Genomic DNA, 20,899 nt, shown 5'->3' with positions numbered 1-20,899 from the left:
CAGAGATGGATGTCCAGCAGGCTAGAGCAGCATTGCCTGGTCCCCTCTATTCCAGACCCCATAGCGGCTGCATCCCCTGTAGTTACGCCTATGGCCACAGGTTCTCAAGGGTTGTGCCATGATATATGATTGGTAAACCACCCACATGAAAGATCCACTTGTGGCAATGGGGGATACATCTGAATCACGCTCATTCCATGTGTTACATCTTTCCTCTTCACATTACCTCTTCTAATGTATTACCTCACCCCATATCTGTGTTCTACCTTACAGCAAATCACAGTGAAGTAGAACATATTGCGTTCATTCACACTGAACCCCAGTTCAGCTTACCCTGAATTTTGATTGGACAATTCTGAGACATGAACTCCTGTATTAGATATATCATATTATAATGAAGCAGAGATAGCCACACACCACTTTGTAGCAACCTCCCAAAAAATCCTGAGCAAGGGGGTGTTCTGGAAGCTGTGAACATTTCAGTATGGGTGGAGAAACCAATGTTAAAATCATTAAGCTTTTTATTGTAAATTAGGCCACAGAAGGATGGTAAATTAGATGGGGTAGATTAATAAATATTAAATGATTAGTAAAATGATCTTGGCTGAGTCAGTAGTGTTTGCTAAGCAACTGACATACAGATGTCGTACTCATTAAAAATGAATTAAATGCACAATGTGCTTAGAAGAAAAAGATCAAGCTTGCTGAATACACTATCTATAAAATATTTTAACAACTGTTTAAGTTAAGACTTTCTATTAACAATGTGGTAAAATTAAGTATTTTATCACTGTATTAGATTGCACATTTTATTGCAGAATATTAATATCTTACAGTGCTTTAGATGGAAATTTTACTAAATAAATAGAACAAATGGGGAGGAATACCTAAACAATTTTTAAACATTCAACATGAGGGATACATGGAACAAAGTGACTTCAAATATCTTTGGATCCTACAGAAGTGGGTACATTTTCCTTAGCTTACATAAGTTAATAAATTTAATAAATTATTTCTAAATTATAAAAATGACCATGATAAACAAAATGCCATCAATTTAAAAGTAACAACAGGTGCTAGAACGGGAGGAGCACTATTCTCACCATTCCTAAAGTTTCATTGAAATCAATAATAGCCCACAATAGTTATTTTCTGAAATACAATAGCGAATTATATGAAATGTACTTTATATGATTATTTTTATGCAGCAAGTGAGCCACCCAATATATATCCTAACATGTGTCCACTCTTTTTTCCATTTATCCTGATAAATAGTACAAATATTTTAGTGTAGTTCAGGGAACGTTATAGGGGCTTGAGGTGACAATGTGGTTTTTTTTACTTTTTTTTAGAAAAAAAATCAGAATAGACTTTTATGGACACGGCAAATATATTTTCATTTTTATGCCACAGTTTGTTGTTCAGACTGGAGCTGACATATCTGATCTAGTTAGAACTAAGACAAATAGGTTTTTCACTGCTGAGAGCTAATCTGGGTCTACTTAGACTCAGGAGCTCTCACTGATGCAGCAATACTGAATGCTGTATGCCTTGAGTATGTACTATATGGTAAATCGCAAAACATTTTCTCTATTAGTCAGTGTCAGATTAAGGGCCACATGGGCCTGGGGCTGAAACTTATAAAGGGCCTCTTGGGAGAAGTGCCGTCCCACCAGAGGTGAGGCCAGGGATGCGTGAGTGTGACCAGGGGCCGTCTTTCCCATTAGGCACAATGGGCAGGTGCCCGGGGTCCCTGCAGCCCAGGGGGGGCCGTCGGAGGCAGCATAAAAAAAAAAACTGAAAAAAAAGAAGAAAATATTTACCTTGCGGTCAGCTGGCGATCCGGCTCCCTCCATGGTCTCCTCCTCCGTCACGCTCGCAGTGCATGTTGGGCGTTAAGTCATCACGCCTGCCCGACATCCATTGCGGAGCGCGACGGAGGAGGAGACCAGGGAGGGAGCCGGATCGCCAGCTGACCGCAAGGTATTGTCTTCTTTTTTTTCAGGTTTTTTTTTTTTGCTGCCTCCGACGGGCCCCCCTGGGCTGCAGGGCCCATATATATAATCATTTATTTATTTTTTTGTATATATAGGGGCCCCGATGCACTGCTGTGCCCGGGGGCCCAAGATGTTCTTAAGAGGGCCCTGAGTGTGACCAGCTGTGTGTGGGTGTGGCCAGCACCATGGAGGGCATAGCTTGCACTTTCCTCCAACCACCTACATCTCCCTCCCATCTTCTCTTATATAAAGAGTGCACCACTAACTGGTTCACACTTCATGTATGTAAAGTAAAGTGTGGAAATACGTCCCAGCTATCCCTCATGCCGGGACAAGTTCCTGGCTAATTAGATTAGTCCACTAAAATCAGGACTATCCTGATGGAATTTGGACAGTGGAGAGGTAAAGGTATGTTATTTTATTGACCATTGAAGACAAAAATACAAACAATGGTTGATTATTTTTATTTATAATGTGCTTTAAGAGAAGCATACATGAAAAATGATTTTCAGGTTTTGAAAACATTGAACAAAGTATAGGGTGCTGAAAACTGAAGAAAAATAAAAAATAAACTAAAATTTGAATCTATGTATAAATATATATAAATACACTGTCTAAGGTAAGTATCTATATTGAATCTAAATTTATATAACTTCGCGAAATAGTTCTTTCCTGGTTCATTTCCTACCTATCAAACCGCTTCTTTAGTGTTTCTACCTCTGGCACATCCTCCCCTCCACTCCTACTATCTATTGGGGTTCCACAAGGCTCTGTTTTTTGTCCCTTTACTATTCTCTTCAGGCACTAATTCGCTCATTCGGCCTCCAATACCACCTCTATGCTGATGATGCATAAATCTATATCTCTTCCCCTGACCTCTCTCCTTCTGTGCTATGTTGTGTAACTAACTGTCTTTCTGCTATCTCCACATGGATGTCGCAATGCTACCTAAAGCTCAACATGTCCAAAACAGAGCGTATTATCTTCCCTCCTGCCAGAGTCACCACCTGCCCTCAAATCCCACTCACTGTCAATAACAACACAATTTTATCAGTCTCCCAAGCCCGCCGCCTTGGTGTCACACTTGACTCCGCCGTCTGCTTTATTCCTCACATCCAGACTCTCTCCCAGTCCTGTCGACTCCACCTTAAAATCATTGCCAGAATATGCCCTTTTATTACTCCACATGCTATCAAAACCCTTATCCATTCTCTCATCATCTCCCGTCTTGACTATTGCAACCTCCTGCCTTCTGGCATTCCTGACACCCATATAGCCACACTTCAATCCATCCTAAATACTGCTGCAAGACCGCTCCCCATCTGCTGCACAACTTTGCAAATCCCTACATTCCCTGTGTTCTCCAGAATCAAATTCAAATTACTTATCCTTACCTTCAAAGCCCTCAACAACATTACACCTGCATACATCTCAAATCTCATATCAAAATACGGTCCCTCCCGCCCACTTCGATCTACCTCTGGCTTTCACCTTGTCTCGTCTCTGGTAACCACCTCTCACTCCCGCCTACGAGACTTCTCCTGTGTTGCTCCTCACTTATGGAATTCCCTATTATGCTCAATCAGACTTTCCCACAGCCTTCAAATCTTTAGAGATGCTCTTTCAAAACCCATCTCTTTTTTCGAGGTAACATTATCCTCGATAACACTATTCACACTAATGCACCCTCACAACTGTCCCAATCTCCAACTCTGAGCCACATTTGTTCCTCTTGTTTCAGCTGTGCCCTCTTCCATTTAGAATGCAAACTCTCTAATGAGCAGGGTCCTTCATACCCATTGTTTTTATGTCTAAATTTATTTTGTCTCTGTTTTATGTATGTACTGGTTTCCCTACTATAAGGCGCTGCGAAGCACTGTGGCGCCTTACAAATCTCCGATAATAATAATAATATTAAAAAATATCTACTTTATTATGTATGACTGAACACCTGCTAGTTATTGCAAATATCTAATCAGCCAATCATGTGGCAGAAACTCAGTACATAAAAGCATGCAGACATGGTCAAAAATTGCAATTGTTGTTCAGACCAAACACCAGAATAGAGAAGAAATGTGATTTAAGAGACTTTTACTGTGAAATGATTGTTGGTGCCAAACAGGTTGTTTCAGTACCTAAGAAACTCTTGTTGTGTTAAGATTTTTACACAACAGTCTCTAGAGTTTACAGAGAACGGTGCTCAAAACCAGAACCAAATACATCCAGTGAGCAGCAGTACTATCGGTGCAAATGCCTTGTTAATAAGAGTCATCAGAAGAGAATGGCTAGCCTGGTTCCAGCTGACAGGAAGGCGACAGTAACTCAATTAACCATGGGAGGTATGCAGAAGAGCATCTCTGAATGTACAGCATATGCAATCTTGAAGTAGATGTGCTACAGCAACAGAAGACCACACAGCACATTTTTAACTGCCACACAATACAAAGCACCATATTTGGGACTGCCATACAATAAACAACACCCTTGGGAACAGGACACAATACACAACACCCTTGGTACCTCCACACAATACACAGTACCTTTGGGACCACCAAACAATACATATAATGCTTGTGACCACCATAAAAACACAGCACCCTTGTCACCACCATAAAATACAAAGGGCAACCTGGTAACTGCCACATAATACATAGAGCAGCCATGAGACTGCCACCCAATACAGAGAGCAAAATATGAGTTTTATTGATACAAACTGTGCAGTTAATGTGTGAGAATGTAATTGTCAGTTGTTGATTATTATCATACCTTCTAACACCTCAAATGGTCAAATGGGAATGTATAAGATTTGTTATAATATATAACTATTGTTTCTTCAAGTGTTAATATATCTGTAGGTGCAGTCCCCACCCCACTCAGCAACAGGCAGCCTCGCCATTAGCTGCCTGTTGCTTTCCAACGAAGGGACCAACTCCTGGCAACCAGAGAAGCTGCCAGCTTGTAATCTGCATTACCACCCGCATGTTTTGTTTTGTTTTCCTTCCTTGGCCTATTTCTGTGGGGAGGCCTGGGGCTGCAGCTCCATCAGGCCCATTGTTAATCTGGCCCTGGTATTAGTGTAGAGCCCTGATTCCAAAAGTCTGGCAACCCCTGGGGTAAGGTCTTGCATACATAAGTGCTAATATTTCCTGTTTAGTTATGGATTGTTCACCTCTAGATAAATTGAGCACTAACTGAGCTAATTTTACAGGCTGCACATATGATTAGAAAGAAATAGACGATGAAACATGTGACAGGATGGACCGCCTATGCCACCCTGTCTGTTGTTGCTGGAAACCAGCTGGGCTTACTTTGCCACCGTCCCCTTTTGTTTTTCCGAATACGCCCCTCCTGCCGCAGTGGAAGGGGCCTGCCGCCACCACTGAGCTCCTTCTATGGCACTCAGAACCACGTTCCTTCTGGGTAACTGACGCTGCTAGCGTACCTCATTGCTGGTGTACCTGAGCTGGTACTCCTGATCTCTTACTATGGATCAGGGTTGCTGTGGATGGATCTCCCCCTAGCCTATCACACTGACCAGGGCTGCATGGGTAGCAGGCAGAGTGGTGGTACTGGAAAGCTTGAGTCCAAACCTCAGAACAGCCAGAGAATGGATTAGTTTTAGGGTCTAATCTGCAGGTCACAGGAATACAGCAATATTGAAGATGTTTCCAAGCAGGTCGTTGAAGCAAGATGTTTATTTTCTCTCACTGGTTAGAGGTACCAGTGATTAGGTCAGAAATCAGAAGAATACATCCCCTTGGACCTATCTGCCTCCAACCCATCTAGAATATTCCCTCAGATCTCAGGATATAATCTAATTTTGCATCTAACAATTGAACTTCCATATCAACTTGATTTCCATCAGATCTCAGGATGTAATCTAGTTTTGCATCTAACACAATTTAACTTCCACATCACCCTGATTTCTTCAAATGTTCTGTCTCCATTGTTTAGCGTTCTCGTCTGTCTAACATGACCTGCATTCAGGTAACAGCTCCATGTTGTACATTCAAGTGTTGGTCACTCACAATGAATAGACTTAATTAGCCTTAATGAGGACATCCTCTAGACTACACAAAAGACTTACAAATGCTTATCAGAAATCAAACATATATCTTAGACAGGAACAACAAAGCATTTCCTTTGCAAGATATGCAAAAGGCTTTCAAAACAAAGACTTATTGTATCAGATATACATCAGAGATAAGGTATTTGCTTTTGAAAGCTTAAAACAGAAAAACCAAATTTTCTACCCTGATCTCAGAGATAACAATTTACTATCTCACAATATAAAATAAGTGGACGTCCAATTATATAAATGCGCTATTTCCTTTAAATAAATGTATACCAAAAGTTATCAGTAATCCAGTCACAGAACATGAATGCACTATACACTACTCTGTTGTCACCCTAATTTGTCAGGCATTTTTAACACATGTGCCCTGACTGTCCAGCTAGCACAAGATTAATAATTTGTAAGCTTGGTTCAGTAAGAGATCCGTTTTCCAAGGGGTGAACTAAGCAGATGAAAGATACAAGCATTAATGTTTTTGAACATAATTTACTACTTGTTTATTGAAAACTATTTGCGTTCTTGGTGGGGTTTTCTACTACTCGTATCTATTGTCTATTTTACGTAATGTGAAATTGTGTTGTATTAAACACACATAAATAAAACAAACAGAATAATGCACTTCAACAAAAATTCACAGCTCACTTGAAACTTCTCGTATCCACCCCGTGGTGGTTTCCAAGATAAGTAAATGGAATGTTCCTCTTGACCTAAAACTTGCAGAACTGATGGTGGCTCTGGATCTACAAAGCAAATGCAAATTCATTTATTATTCAAGTTTTTCAGTTAAAATTGTAAAGAAAAACTAACATTTACAAGAAAAAACAATATTTTTTTTATTTTTATAAAGGCACTACCACTAATAATGATAGAAAAATACAACTTAAATATCCGTTAATAGCTCATAATGCAGTTGCATTTCATTTCATTTGAGAGGATATGCCCAGTGGTCAAAGTGGGCAGATAAATGGTGGTTTGCCATACCACTACTTCTACAGTTTTCACTGCAAAACTATCAAATTTCATTCACATACATTTTCCATACCTCCACTTCTAAATTTACACTTCGATCACTGAGTATACCCGAATTAACCCCATGGTTAATTTTTTTAGTTCACTAAGTAATAAACATATGAAGGATAATCTATTAGACATTAGTGGTTCTGGAAGCAGTTTGTAAGTAGGAAAAGCTGTAAAATCAAGCTCATAACCAAGCAAAATTTTGCAGAATTCAGAATAAATTATATTGACGCTTGGGGCATATATGAATTACACACCAAGTCCCATAATCTGGACTAAATCATAGCAATGTTGAAATGTGAAATGTGACAATGGTATTATATTTCCAAGCATATATGTTCAAACATATTACCTGTAGTGAGATTTAAAACAGCAGGGGAGCTTTTCTTCAATCCACAAATTGTAATAATACTGATGACATAGTCAGATCCAGGTAAAAGCCCATCAAATGTATGCTGACTATAAGTGGAAACAACAAACTTAGTAACATAAAAACATTAGAAAAGCAACTACAATGTGATTGTGCAGATGATGCATTTGTTTACACTACGAACGATACAAAGAATCAGGATATTTAAAAGAAATAGCCACCTAAAAAGTAGCTTTTCAGTCATCCTCTGTGAAAATGTGGGTGTTGTATGCCAGGGAACTCCACAGTTTGTGAGTACTCACCCCCGTCAGCACTTCATAAGATCATCAGATTCTCTCCCCATGTAGACATCAGGAAAAAGAGGTGGACACAGCATTCTGGTCTTTTCTAGCAAAGATACCAATTGCTCAGAGAAATCCAAGGATAAACAATGGAGAGCCCCACAGTGATCGATAAATAAGCTTTTTATCAAGTAATAATTATCTTTGTGACTATCTATCTATCCATCCATCCATCTATCTATCTACCTATTCTTGCTATCGTCTGCTACCAATCCAATGGATTGCACTTGTAGTATGAGTTGTAAAAGTGCAACGCACAAAAGCGCAATGAATGTGCATTGCTAAAATGCAGCAAAGCTTGCAAGAGGAAAGTATTAACAATTTTAGAGGTCTTTCAGACTTTTTTACACTTTTTACGCATGCCATTCTTCCAACTGTATTCTAGAATTGTAATGCTGCAGTTAAAACACAATAAATTGCACTGGTAAAAGCGCAATTCATGAGAAGCACATGTTCTATGGATAAGTGTTTTGCCATGTTATTACTTTGGTGCTAAAAAAAAAATTTTAAGGTATTTTTTGCCACCACACTGTACATACAGTATATTGCTAGCTTGAGCCATATGTCTTTCCAAATATATACCAAATAAAGTATACAGGGCTCATATATTTTCATCGCACAGCATGTATCATCTATGAACAGAATCAGTGAAAGCAAAGCACATATAAACTGAAAATACCTTTTACTCTGTGGCAGCACATTCGTTCTGTTGGTGCTGTTAGAAGTTAAGACAATGATATATCCATCAGGTTTGCTGAACATCAGTTGCCAAGTGACACTTATAGACTGAGTATCCGTTGTGTAGTTTAAATATTCAATAGAATTTGGAACTTGAAATAGAGAAATAAATACTTGTTTATAAGTAATGATTGCATGATAATATCTGCACCTTTGGGTGAAGACAAAAATATAACAGAACTAGTCACTGACTATGTCAATACCTGCCACAGCCTAAGTGGAGCTTGAAGCAAATGATTTGACAACCCAGAAAGTAATATTTTCATGTGATTTTATTTGTGGTTATTGGAAATACAGTGACACAATTTTGTTTGGGAAAGGTGATATCAGTAGTTGGGACTATGCTAATGTAATGAGAAGATAAACGTGTATTCACATTTGCAAAATGACAGATCATAGCCTAAAATTATTGGGGATTATTTACAAGCATTGCTGTAACCTATAGCAACCAGACAAGCTAGTTAATTAATAGTCTTCTGATTAAACTGACCGTGGTATGTGTTTGTGTTTATCTGATGAGGAAATGAGATTGTAAACACCACTGGGTTAGGGACTGAGCAGTTATCTTCATTTTAACATTAAACCATAAAACAATCTGAACCTGTGTCCAGGAGTGTGAGCGCAGCTAAGAGGATCAAATCATGCAAGGTGTGGAAAAGATGAGACCAAGAGCAGAGGCCTTGTGACAATCTGTACAAATGATATAGGGGTGCCAAAGGTAGCAGAAGTAGGAGGACACAAGGATAAGAGGGCCCTGCTCACAAAAGCTTGCAATCTAGAGGGAAGGAGCAGACTGGGCAGTGTAGGCTTTCCTGAACAGGTGGGTTTTAAGCGAGCATTTGAAATTATGCAGGCTGGGAGATATCCTGACAGAGCAAGGGAGATCATTCCAGAGAAAGGGTCATCACAGGAGAAATCTTGAATCTGGGAGTGAAACGTGATAACCAGATGGGAGGCGAGGCGCAGGTGGTTAGTTGTCTGAAGGTTGCGAGAGTGGGAATGGAGATGAGGTTGTAGACATAAGGAGCAGTGGAGTTGTAGATGGCTTTTTAGGTGAGGGTGAGGAGTTTGAAGAGGATTCTGTAGCAGAGGGGAAGCCAGTGAAGTGCTTGACCGATAAGAGAGGCAGATGTAGTTCGGCAAGAGAGGAAGGTTAGCCTCGCTGCATCATTGAGTATGAACTGAAGAGGAGCGAGATAAGAGCAGTGAAGGCCAGTAGGGAGAAGCTTGCAATAATCAAGGCGGGGAATGTGGATGAGAGTGTGGATGAGAGTTTTGGTGGCGTCAATGGAGAGGAAGGGTCTGATATGAGCTATATTGGTTAAGTGAAAGTGGTAGAATAGGATGAGGGATTAGATGTGGGGGGCGAAGGAGTGGAAAGAGTCGAGGAGGACTCCCAGTCATCGAACCTGGGAAAGAGAGATGTTGCTATTACCAATAGTGATGGAGAGGATGGGAGACTGGGGGCTCTTGAGGGAGTAAAGACTAGTTCAGATTTGGCCATGTTCAATTTAAGGAACCAATGGGACATCCAGGAGGAGATGGCAGAGAGACAGCAGGACACCTTGGAGAGGAGGGAAGGGGAGAGGTCAGGAGAGGTAGATTTGAGTGTCATCGGCATAGTGGTGCTACTGGAGGCCAAATGAACTGATAATTTTGCCCAGTGAAGAGGTGTACAAAGAAAAGAGCAGGACAGCCTCCTGATATGTATGTCTGCTATGTAGGATCTGTATCAATATTGCAGCAGTGATTTTCCAGTGCATCAACCATAATGTAAAAGAGCAAACTAACTCCCACTTTCCGGTGCCTTTTGGTGGAAAAATATGATTGCAGAGAAGCCGATAAGTTTTCATAGCCCTCTATAAATACTCATGAAGACATACCACACAACTATCACAATTTCAGATTTTAGGACTATGTCCCGTAGTCCTGCTTGTGGACATGTTTGTCCCATGGGTGGGAAATTGGGACGTATCTTCCAATTACAATTGGACTGCAGCACACACCTGAATCTGCGTTCTATGGGTATTTGGAGATGAGGTCGCTGAGGAGCCCCCTTAGTGCTACACAGCGCAAGGCACTGCCCCAGTGATATGGCTATGACCCTATCAGAACATGACCACACTCATGCTCTTAATTTCAGGGTCTCAAATGCAGGGAATTATGTAAAGATAAGCATCATTTATGAATCACAAAATGTGCAGACATGCAATGCTTCTTTATGTGTATGTGTGCAACTACTTGTCCACCCAGTGCATTTAGGTTGCTCACCTACTTTACCATCTTAGGAAACACTCCCCGTAAAATGCATCTGTGTTTACCTTTGTGACTAAACATGAAAATATACATTGTGAAAACAGTAAGAACATCACAAAGAAGTTCATCCTACTTCCATTTTAGGTAGACCCAATTCATCCATTTAAAATTGTACCTTTTATCTTAAAATTTCACATGGTTTAGCTCATAGAAATGTGCTTTCCCTTAGATGTGAAACTGGAAGATGCGCAAGGATTCATTGAAAGTACATTATTATTATTATTATTATTATTATTATTATTATTATTATCATTTATTTGTTAGGCGCCACAAGATATCCGCAGCGCCGCACACAGCACTAACAGTAGACTATACAGGGTGAAACCATACAGAACAATGAACAAAAAGTACCAATGGTTCAGAAACTCCGGCCAGTCATATGCAGTAAAGATGGAGCGGAAGAACAGGTATGGAGACAGGAGGGGAGGGGGCCCTGCTCATACGAGCTTACATCCTAAGGGAGGGTAAACAGACCAGGCACAAGAGGAACCAGTTGAGGCAAGAGGAGAGAAGGGAGGACGAGCTAAAGAGAGCAGATGGGGGTTAAGTGGATGGTTGGTAGGCTTTGAGGAAGAGGTGAGTTTTGAGTGCACGTTTGAAGGAGCACAAAGTAGGAGGGACACGGATGGAACGAGCAGGGCCATCTTAACAACATTATGGGCCCCGGGGCAAAGCAGTGCACCGGGACCCCTAGATATAGATATAGATATAGATAAATAGATGTATACAGATACAGATATAGATATAGATATATAGAGATAGAGATAGATAGATATACTTGCTCAGTGACCCTTGAAGTTTTTTTTGCAGGTTTTTTTCTTTTGCAGGATTATTTATTCTCATTAAGAGCCGTGCCTATGGGGCCCCCTTGCCCGTGGGGCCACCGGGCAGCTGCCCATCGTGCCCAATGGAAAAGATGGCCCTGGGAATGAGGGATGTCGTTCCAGAGAAGGGGGGGCTGCACGAGAATAGTCTTGGATTCTGGAGTGGGAAGAGGTGATAAGGGTGGAGGAGAGGCGGCGGTCGTTGGCCGAGCGCAGGGCGCGGGCAGGAGTGTGAATGGAGAAGAGGTTAGAGATATAAGGGGCAGTAGAGTTGGAGAGAGCCTTGTAAGTGGTGGTGGGGAGTTTGAAAAGGATTCTGTAGGGGAAGGGGTGCCAGTGTAAGGCAAGGCAGAGAGGGGAGGCAGAGGAGGAGCGGCGTGAGAGGAAGATGAGTCTTGCGGCCGCATTGAGTATAGAGCGGAGGGGGGAGAGACGGGAGTGGGGGAGGCCAGTGAGGAGGAGGTTACAATAATCAAGGCGGAAGATGATGAGTGCATGGATGAGTGCATGGATGACATTATTGGGATGGGGCCTGATCAAGTTTTTTTGTGGGGACAAAAGACCGTCTGCCAGCTACAAAACAGGGAACACCCTTGTAAATGCACCTTCTCCACCTCAATATATAATTTAACTCTTATCCCCCACAGTAAATTTGGCTTTTGCAGGCGAGTACAATAGTTGCAACTTCTCAACTTCTTCCATCAGCCAGTGCAATGTGAAAAGTTGAGAAGATGCCACAGTCTTGGCCCACAAATCCATTATTTTTCACCATAAAACCGAGTGCAATAACCTCATCCCACTCCAGAATTCAAGACTTCTCCCGAGCTGCCCCCTTGCACTGGAATGACCTCCCTCGCTCCATCCGTCTATCCCCTAACTTGTGCTCCTTCAAACGGGCACTCAAAACTCATCTCTTCCTCAAGGCTTACCAGCCCTCCACTTAACCCTCTTTCCATGCCCGCTCTCATCTCCTGGATCCTCCTTTGAAAAGGGTGTGCTTGCTCCCCTCCTCTGACTCCCTCTGTGCCGACTGTCTGTTGCCCTCCCTTTAGGATGTAAGCTCTAATGAGCAGGGCCCTTCTCCCTCCTGTCTCTCTACCTTCTCTTCTGCTCCAACCTCAATATTCTTGATTTTCCTGGAGCATCTGAAGTCTCGGTATTACTCGTTTATTGTTCTGTACTGTTATTCCCTGTACTGTCCATTGTTTGTACTGTGTTCGGCGCTGCGGAAACCTTGTGGCGCCTTATAAATAAATAATAATAATAATAATAATAATAACTGCACAAAAGTAGGGATGTCACATCAAAATAAAGCATATGCATTGTAAATTTGTGATTTTGCAATATGTAGTCTCTAAAATCTGAAAAGCGAATTAAAAATCGAATGAATGGAAATATATGACCTCTGTCATTCATAACTTGGTAACGTAATTCACCAAGATCTAGGAACCTTGGGTGACTCATAATAATATTCAATTGCCCATGGCCCCATAATTAACCATATTATTTCACATAGCTGTGCATTTTTTTAATGTTTCTCCCTGGACATGACCCCCCCCCCTCTACCCCTTTCCCCTTATTCTTTCCTTCCCCATTTTTCCACCCACCCCTCAAGTTTATAATAATCCTGGATGACTATCCACTGAAGTTTTAAGACTTTTTCATCTTCTAATTTAGCCCTTTATTCTTTGTTTTTCCAGTCAGTTTTCTTTTTCATGACCTGTATTATTTGGCTGCTGTTATATTGTTGGATTGTTAAATTCTGAAATAAATAAAATGTTTACAAAAAAAATAAAAATAGGATGAATGGTTTCTTATGGACTTGTTTTAACCATTTCTTTGAAAAATGTTAATGCTGTGCATAAAAATTTTGAGTACGATACAACATATTTCTCATACTTTAACATTCATTTGCAGTACAATAGATTGTATGTGTAGAGGCACAAGGCATAAACAGCATATGGACATACATTACACACATGACTAAATAGCATCTTAAGTGCGCATTAGTTTTCATTTGTTTACACCAATACTTACTTGTTTGAATTTCTATGAAAACAGGCACACTATCTCTAAATAATGCTTTCTCAGTACAAATAGAGAAAGCAAAAATTGTGCCAGGTGTTAACTGTATGAACACTGCTTTCTCTTGTGTGACTTTTTTAACCTAAAATAGGCAATAATATAACAAATTAAAAATGTATACAACATTTGGTAAATAAAATAAATCCCCCCCCCAAAAAAAATTTGGTTAAGGTTTGTTTAGGTCTTTTGAAAAAATATCCTAAATAACACATTACAATCTTTGATTTATCTCCACAAAATTACCATTTTATTATATTACAATTACCTGTGTTGGCAACCAAGCGTTCACACAAAGTGAAAGGATTGGCTGGCTTAAGGAAACATTATCTTGCAATTGTTGAGGTTTATTTATTAATATTGGGTGATATGGAAGATTTTCTATCAATTTATCACCCAATTTAACAATAAAAGGTTGCCCAGGTGCAATGCTGAGCTCCCCAGTGATACTGACTGGCAGTGGTATGAGGACTCTTACCATTTTGCCAGCCAGTACAGGGAATAACAATTTATTTTGAAAATACTACGCACAAAATCAGAAAAAAACTGTGAGCTTAATCGAAATAAATTGATTTTGATTACTTTGCAGAGCGGTGACAGACTACATGGTAAGTCTATTTATTATTGTATGCCAGGGATACTCAGGGACCCATGGTGAAGAACCCCCTCATACACAAAGTGTCTAAGCGAATGCAGAATCTGAACTGCATATGTCAGGCTAAATTACACTCATGTGCATAGGAAGGAATTGATCCAGTGGGGGATCATGAGAAGCCAATCCTGCTTCAATGGACCCCATAGAGACAGGTGAGATGACATTTGCAGAAAAAAGCAATGCTTATTAAATTATTAACATTGCAGTCCCCTTAGATTTATATGGGAACTGCAGTAACCCACAAAAGTAGATTAATACTGTTCAATGGCCATTCTCCGGAGAAAACAGCTGTTTTCTCCAGGTTTATGGCAGATCGCACTGTCATAAATAGACCACATAGTCTGATCTTAGGTGAGAATGAACAATTTCAGATCTGTACCTGTTCATGAACCTGGACAACTGAATCTCAAAATTGCAATGTTTACATAAAAGGTGAAATATATTTTCTGAGTTTTCAATATTCCACAACAGCCTTGTTGAAAACTAAAAATAAAAGGGAACGTTTCCTAAATCCTCCATCTAAGCATTCCTAATTATATATGTATTACAGGTCATTGGTTTATTGTGTTTTATTTAAAAGACTACCAGAGATCCTTTGATTAGTGAACTGGGATCATAAGTAAATCTAGTATTATGCGACTGTGAAATCCAGACTGATCATTTATTTATCACTTACCATAAATGTCTCTGAGCAGTTTCTACAAATAATTTCATACTGTTGAAAGTCTCCTTCAGCTCTGTCCCATAGGACTTGTATAGAAGTTTCAGTAACCTCACCTTCACGAACATTAGATGGATTTGCCAAACCTAGGTTAAAGAAAATCATTGGAAGTATCCGTTTTGAAAACAAAGATGGTGACATAATTTAAATATCATGTTAAAACATAGATTTTATTTAGGTAATTAGTAGTAATACTGATCTCTACATTGATCAATCCAGTTAATGTAAGAAGTGCAGGTTCTTCCAGTACTTTGTAAGTGGTAGAATTAGGCTCTAGATAAAAATGACTATAATGCAAGAGACCATTTCTACCAAACTTTGTTGTATATCTCAGCATATACCTATGTATTTTTTACATCACTAATGATTATAAATATCTGGGAAATTCAATTAGAAATAGACAGTTTTGTTGGAACCCAAATTATTTCCATAGACAGTAATAACATTTAAATTTCAGTTCCCAGGAGAAAATAACTAGTTAATATCTTCAAAGACTTTGCTGTTATCTCCAGAATTATACTTTTTAGCATAATATCTTTTTATATGGTTTGACAACAACCATATACACACTGGCACATATACATAAAACTCACATGGAAGGACTGTTTCAAACATACATTTAGCACTTTATCACATGTGATAACATATGTCATACATGGAGGTTTACAATAATTAATTTAATTTGTTGCATTTAACATGCATTGGCCATTCTTATGGATATTATACTACATTTAACACAGAAGGAAGGCTTTTATGAACTGAAAATACTTCATGTCAGATGGGTGTCCTGGTTTTCTAGCTTTACTTACATGTTTTGACAGGGGGCATTTCATATGGAGTGCTTAGCATGTCCTTGCTTCTTGTGTAAACACTAAACTGATACTCTGTTCCTGGAATGAGCTGATCAATTGCATATTTGCCATGAGTCACATGTGGAAAAGACATGGTTCTGTTATTATTTGCACTTGTTATAAAAATGCCATCAAACACTCCTGCACCTGGCATCTGGAGAAACAGAATTACACTATGTGTGTTCTGCTCAAATGGGACCGCTATGGGAACTGGTTTAGGCCCTATAAAGGTAAAAGAAAACTGTATAAAAATACATTACACGCAAACTAGGTTTTCACAATTAAGCACTTGATCTATAAAATCAACACTAGTTTTAATAAGTAAATGAACACATTTTCGTTAGAAGAATATTAATATGTGATAATAGGCTCTAGCAGTGTTTCTTATAGCAGTAAGTCACGCAATTGTACATGAGTCTAAATGAAGATAAATACCAATAATAATGACAAATTGCTAGTAAGAGATGCAATGTTACACAATGGTACTATAATTTATTGTACAGATAATATTATTGACATTTAACAATTTCTGAATTCATCTTAAATCAGAGAAAATGTTTTGGGCAATTTCCAAAATCATTTTACTAAATTAGCCTTTCATAATTCCATTTGTTCTATATTTATTAGTGGCGATTTTTAGGTTTATTTGCCTATAGATTTTCTTCATAAGAAAATGGACTTTTAATTTTTTAAATATTTTTTTTAATTTTTTAAATATTTCTACAAATCGAACTTTAGTAAATATTGATATTAATATGCAATGTGGTGCTTTTCTGATGTGTTTTCTCCATGTCATTAAATCAGGATAGATATTGACCTTTAACAATGAGATTTGTACTAATAACCCCTTGCCCTTCTCTTCAAAAAGAGCCTAAATGTACATACGTAGTGTTTGTTGTACGATTTTCATTTCACTCTTATTTCCATTAATCACTGCAGAAAGTCCTATTTCATAAGTCATCCCAGGAACTAATGATCCAATTAGAAATCTATTAGTGTAATTGACAAAATATGAAACAGCCTCTGAACCATCTGCAAGAGATTTAACTTGAATGTAGACTTCATCGGTTTCTTGAGGAGGTTCCCAATGGAGGACAACATTATCTTCTTGTAGAGCATTTGGCTCAATCATGACACTTTGCAGTGGACTAATCTCTAGGGGAAAAGTAATAGCAGTTAATTATTCAGTTTTATTCAAAATAATAAAGAGAAATTGACAAGCTTACCAACCAACAAGAACATCTAGTAGTTTGAGATATTCTGACTATATATATTGACAATATAAAAACTATAAGCATAAAATAAACTTAAGCATAAAATAAACTTTATATTAAATGTATTTCTACACGAGACAGAATGCCACTATCACACAGGTGCTTTGTGTTCCTTTCAATTTATAGAGGTAAATATACACTATAGGGACAAAGTATTCAGATGCTTGACCATTACACCAACATGGACTGTAATGACATTGGGCCTGATTCATTAGTGATCTTATCTAGTGCAAAAGTTAAGATGCTTATTTTAAGAAGAAACGGGGAGATAAGAGTGCAGTTAAGATGGTTTTTCATCTTAACTTAAGAAATTCTTCACTCATGCAGTGGATTTTGCTTCTGATCTCCCTTTTCTGAGCATGCACAGAGTGATTTGCTTAAGATAAGCAAAAATCGGCAGATAAGATCATTAATGAATGAGGCCCATTGTATTCAAATACATATACTTTAATATGGAGTCCCCCTTTTGCAGTGATAACAGCTTCCACTCTTCTTGGAAGACTTTCCACAAGATGTTGGAGTGTTTCTGTGGGAATTTCTGCCCATTAATTATGTAGAGCATTTATGAGATCAGGCACTGATGTTGGACGAGAAGGCCTGGCTCGCAATCTCTGTTCCAGTTCATCCCAAAGGTGTTCAATGGGGTTGAAGTCAGAACTCTGTGCAGGCCAGTTACATTTTTCCACACTGAACTCATCAAACCATGTCTTTGTAGTCCTTGCTTTGTGCACTGGGGCACAGTCATGTTGAAATAGGAAAGGGCCTTCCCCAAACTGTTGACACAAAGTTGGAAGCATAGCACTGTCCAAAATTACTTGGTAAGCTAAAGCATTAAAATTGCCCTCTACTGGAGATGAGGGGCTTAGCCCAAACCTTGAAAAACAGCCCCATACCATTATCCTCCCTCCACTAAACTTCTCAGTTGGCATAATGCAGTCTGCCAGGTTACGTTCTCCAGGCATCTGCCAAACTCAGACTCAGACTTAGCAGTCGTTGACCCCACTCTGTGATTTTACATCGTCTTCTGCTTCATGACTGAGTTGCTGTAGTTTATAAACATTTGCACTTTCTAATAATATCACTTACAGTTGACCGTGGAATATCCAGCAGGGATGAAATTTCACAAACCGTCTTATTGCAAAGGTAGCATCCTATCACAATACCATGCAGAACGACCCATTTGGAGACTGTATGGCTAGGTGCTTGATTTTATACACCTCTGGCAATGGTGTGGCCAAATACTTCTGTCCATATAGTGTATGTGAGTGTACAAAGTGTCCATGTAAGTTTGTGGCCAGAGCACAGCATTTTTATGGCTTTATGAAATAATTACTATGCACTTTGAAAGTACGATTTATTTAAAAGAAAAGTGAATATTTACATAATGCTTCAAAACCTGACATAATTGCAAATATTTTTTGGAATTTGAAAGACAATTATTTTGTATCACAGACAAATTTTTCACAACATAAAAAAAAGAGTTGCTGTAGTCTTTATCCTGCTACTTAATGACATACACCTGAAGTGTATGCCTTATGTATAGTACAAATATATATGCATACTGTACCTGTTGTTAATAACAAGCTCTTTTTCACTGTACTTAGTTTACCAGTATCTGCTATAGTCTGTATAGAAACGCGGTACTTATGATATGGTTTAAGTTTTGTAAGAGTGGTTGAGGTTTTGTTCTTTGCTTCAAAAAAAGTCAAATAAGTGTCTTCTTCCACGTCCCATAACGTCAACTGATAGCCACAGAAATATATACTAAATGGGCCTGTTGGTGCATCCCATTGCAAAACTATGCTTGTTGAGGATATATTTACAGCCTTCAGAGCCCGAGGACGCAAAGGTCCTGGTAATAGACAACAAGAAAACATAAAATGTCACAACTGGAAATAATATTACTTGTTGCTGAAAAAAAGCAATAAAGATGTTCCAAATCTATGCAAATTTTGCCTTAACACTTGAATTTTCACTTCAGAAATCGCTACAAAATATTTTATAATGAGAACAGAGATGTTTAAAAGATGATCACGTCCACAAAACATATTACAGTAACCCCCCTTAAAATACCACACTCACCTACTAGCAAGTCTAAAGCTGGCATTATAACGAGGGTACGCCTAGTGCATGTACCTGTAATAAGCTTCCATCTGTTCCCAAATCAACTCTGAAGTGGTATAGGTCAATAAAAACTTAATGAACCCAGGAGAGTGAGCCCCACACGCTGACTCTGAATGCAAAAGCAATGTCAAGTATGAAGTTGAATTAATACCAGGGACAGTTGGTTATCAATGAAATATCCAAAGTAAAAAATGTTTGAGGATTTGATTTTAGAAATTTGCTTTTATGTACACAATACACTCTGACATGATCACTAAAAATGTCAGGTACAGATAGAATAGAAGAGCAGTGTATTCACTGTAGGCAGGATGGAAAGACCCAGTCTATGAGTGAATGTTTTGTGGAAGTAAGATGGGTCCTTGTTGGTCAGTAAATTAGTTGCTTTAAATGTAGTGATTTGAACAATTTGTTGTTTTTTTGGTCTAGCCATTTCAGTTTGTACATTTAAACTATCTTCAATTTTTGTTAAAGTGTTAAAACTGTTGCTTCTGTAAATCGTACTGATCAGTTTATTGTATAAGTGTAACAACCGGGGCAATAGGGAAAATTGATGGCCCCCCTAGCCCTCAACTGTAACCCATTTAACTTTAAATATTCATGTCCCAGCGCCCCCCTTCAGTTTTGTGCCCTGGGCGGCTGCCCCTCTCGCACAGTCCTAGTTCCGGTCTTGACTAATGTATGTATAAAGTACACCTTGTATAGCAAAACAAAGATTATATTATAATATATAGTGTATATAGAATGAGCCTCCACAACTATAATAGTAATGGAGCCAATAAAACAATGAGCTAGCATGCTTCTTTATAGAGCTCCAGCATGTACAAGGGCACATGGTTACTAAATGTGTGACCTTACATAGGATGCAGTACAGCAACACTTGGTTGCTGAATGATGCCATCAGCCCAGTCATCTGCAAAATTGCAGCTTCCGACTGGGATTAGCCTTACACATACAGTATCTTGCAAGCTACATGCCTTTGGTGCAAAACAAGAATGCCAGGATGCCCGAGGTTGACTCAGGCCTGGGATAAGCAGAATAGACAGCTGCCTTGAAATCAATAACCATTTGCACAGATTAACCAGTGAAAACACTCTCCTGCTTTAAAATAACATTTAAAGCACTGTCATCCTTATGTTAGGTCTGCAGGTCTGACTACTGTCCAAAAGTAAGATTCCTTCTTTTCCATGTTTTTTCAATCCATTTATGCCCAGTATAGCACACAGATGAATACATTGTAGGCTGCAGAACATTATTACATAAACATCACGTGCTTGCACTCTAGGTATGTGAGAGAGAAAGAGCAGTCTAGACTTGAATGCTAACATTCTATGTGCTGGCTAAATCATTTATGTCTTGTGAGTGACCAGTGCATCACTATACAGCAAGACTCTAATAACGAGATGCACTGTGTTTGAATCACAGGAGACACAATGATACATCATTCCTTCCTTCATTAGTCAGTAGCTTTAATTGTTGTCAGTTTAATACATTTTACATATTTATTATTACATAGT

The 20,899-nt window shown here is 39.0% G+C and overlaps 1 protein-coding gene across 3 annotated transcripts in view; it reads right to left on the bottom strand.

Moving 5' to 3' along the window:
* PTPRQ (protein tyrosine phosphatase receptor type Q) overlaps positions 1 to 20,899 on the bottom strand; it is a 357,175-nt gene that overhangs the window by 292,534 nt on the left and 43,742 nt on the right. For all 3 annotated transcript variants that reach the window (XM_075209348.1, XM_075209349.1, XM_075209350.1), the window contains exons 9-16: positions 18,829 to 19,113; positions 16,873 to 17,142; positions 15,946 to 16,209; positions 15,092 to 15,222; positions 13,716 to 13,845; positions 8,480 to 8,630; positions 7,442 to 7,548; positions 6,715 to 6,812 (exon numbers count right to left, since the gene is read on the bottom strand). In XM_075209348.1, the coding sequence (XP_075065449.1) occupies positions 6,715 to 6,812; positions 7,442 to 7,548; positions 8,480 to 8,630; positions 13,716 to 13,845; positions 15,092 to 15,222; positions 15,946 to 16,209; positions 16,873 to 17,142; positions 18,829 to 19,113 (1,436 nt within the window). The remainder of the gene's footprint in view (positions 1 to 6,714; positions 6,813 to 7,441; positions 7,549 to 8,479; positions 8,631 to 13,715; positions 13,846 to 15,091; positions 15,223 to 15,945; positions 16,210 to 16,872; positions 17,143 to 18,828; positions 19,114 to 20,899) is intronic.

This window comes from Mixophyes fleayi, chromosome 4, assembly GCF_038048845.1.
Source record: "Mixophyes fleayi isolate aMixFle1 chromosome 4, aMixFle1.hap1, whole genome shotgun sequence".
Taxonomy (NCBI): Eukaryota; Metazoa; Chordata; class Amphibia; order Anura; family Limnodynastidae; genus Mixophyes; species Mixophyes fleayi.
Note: the sequence above shows the minus strand (reverse complement) of the source record. Positions and strands in the feature narration are given on the sequence as shown.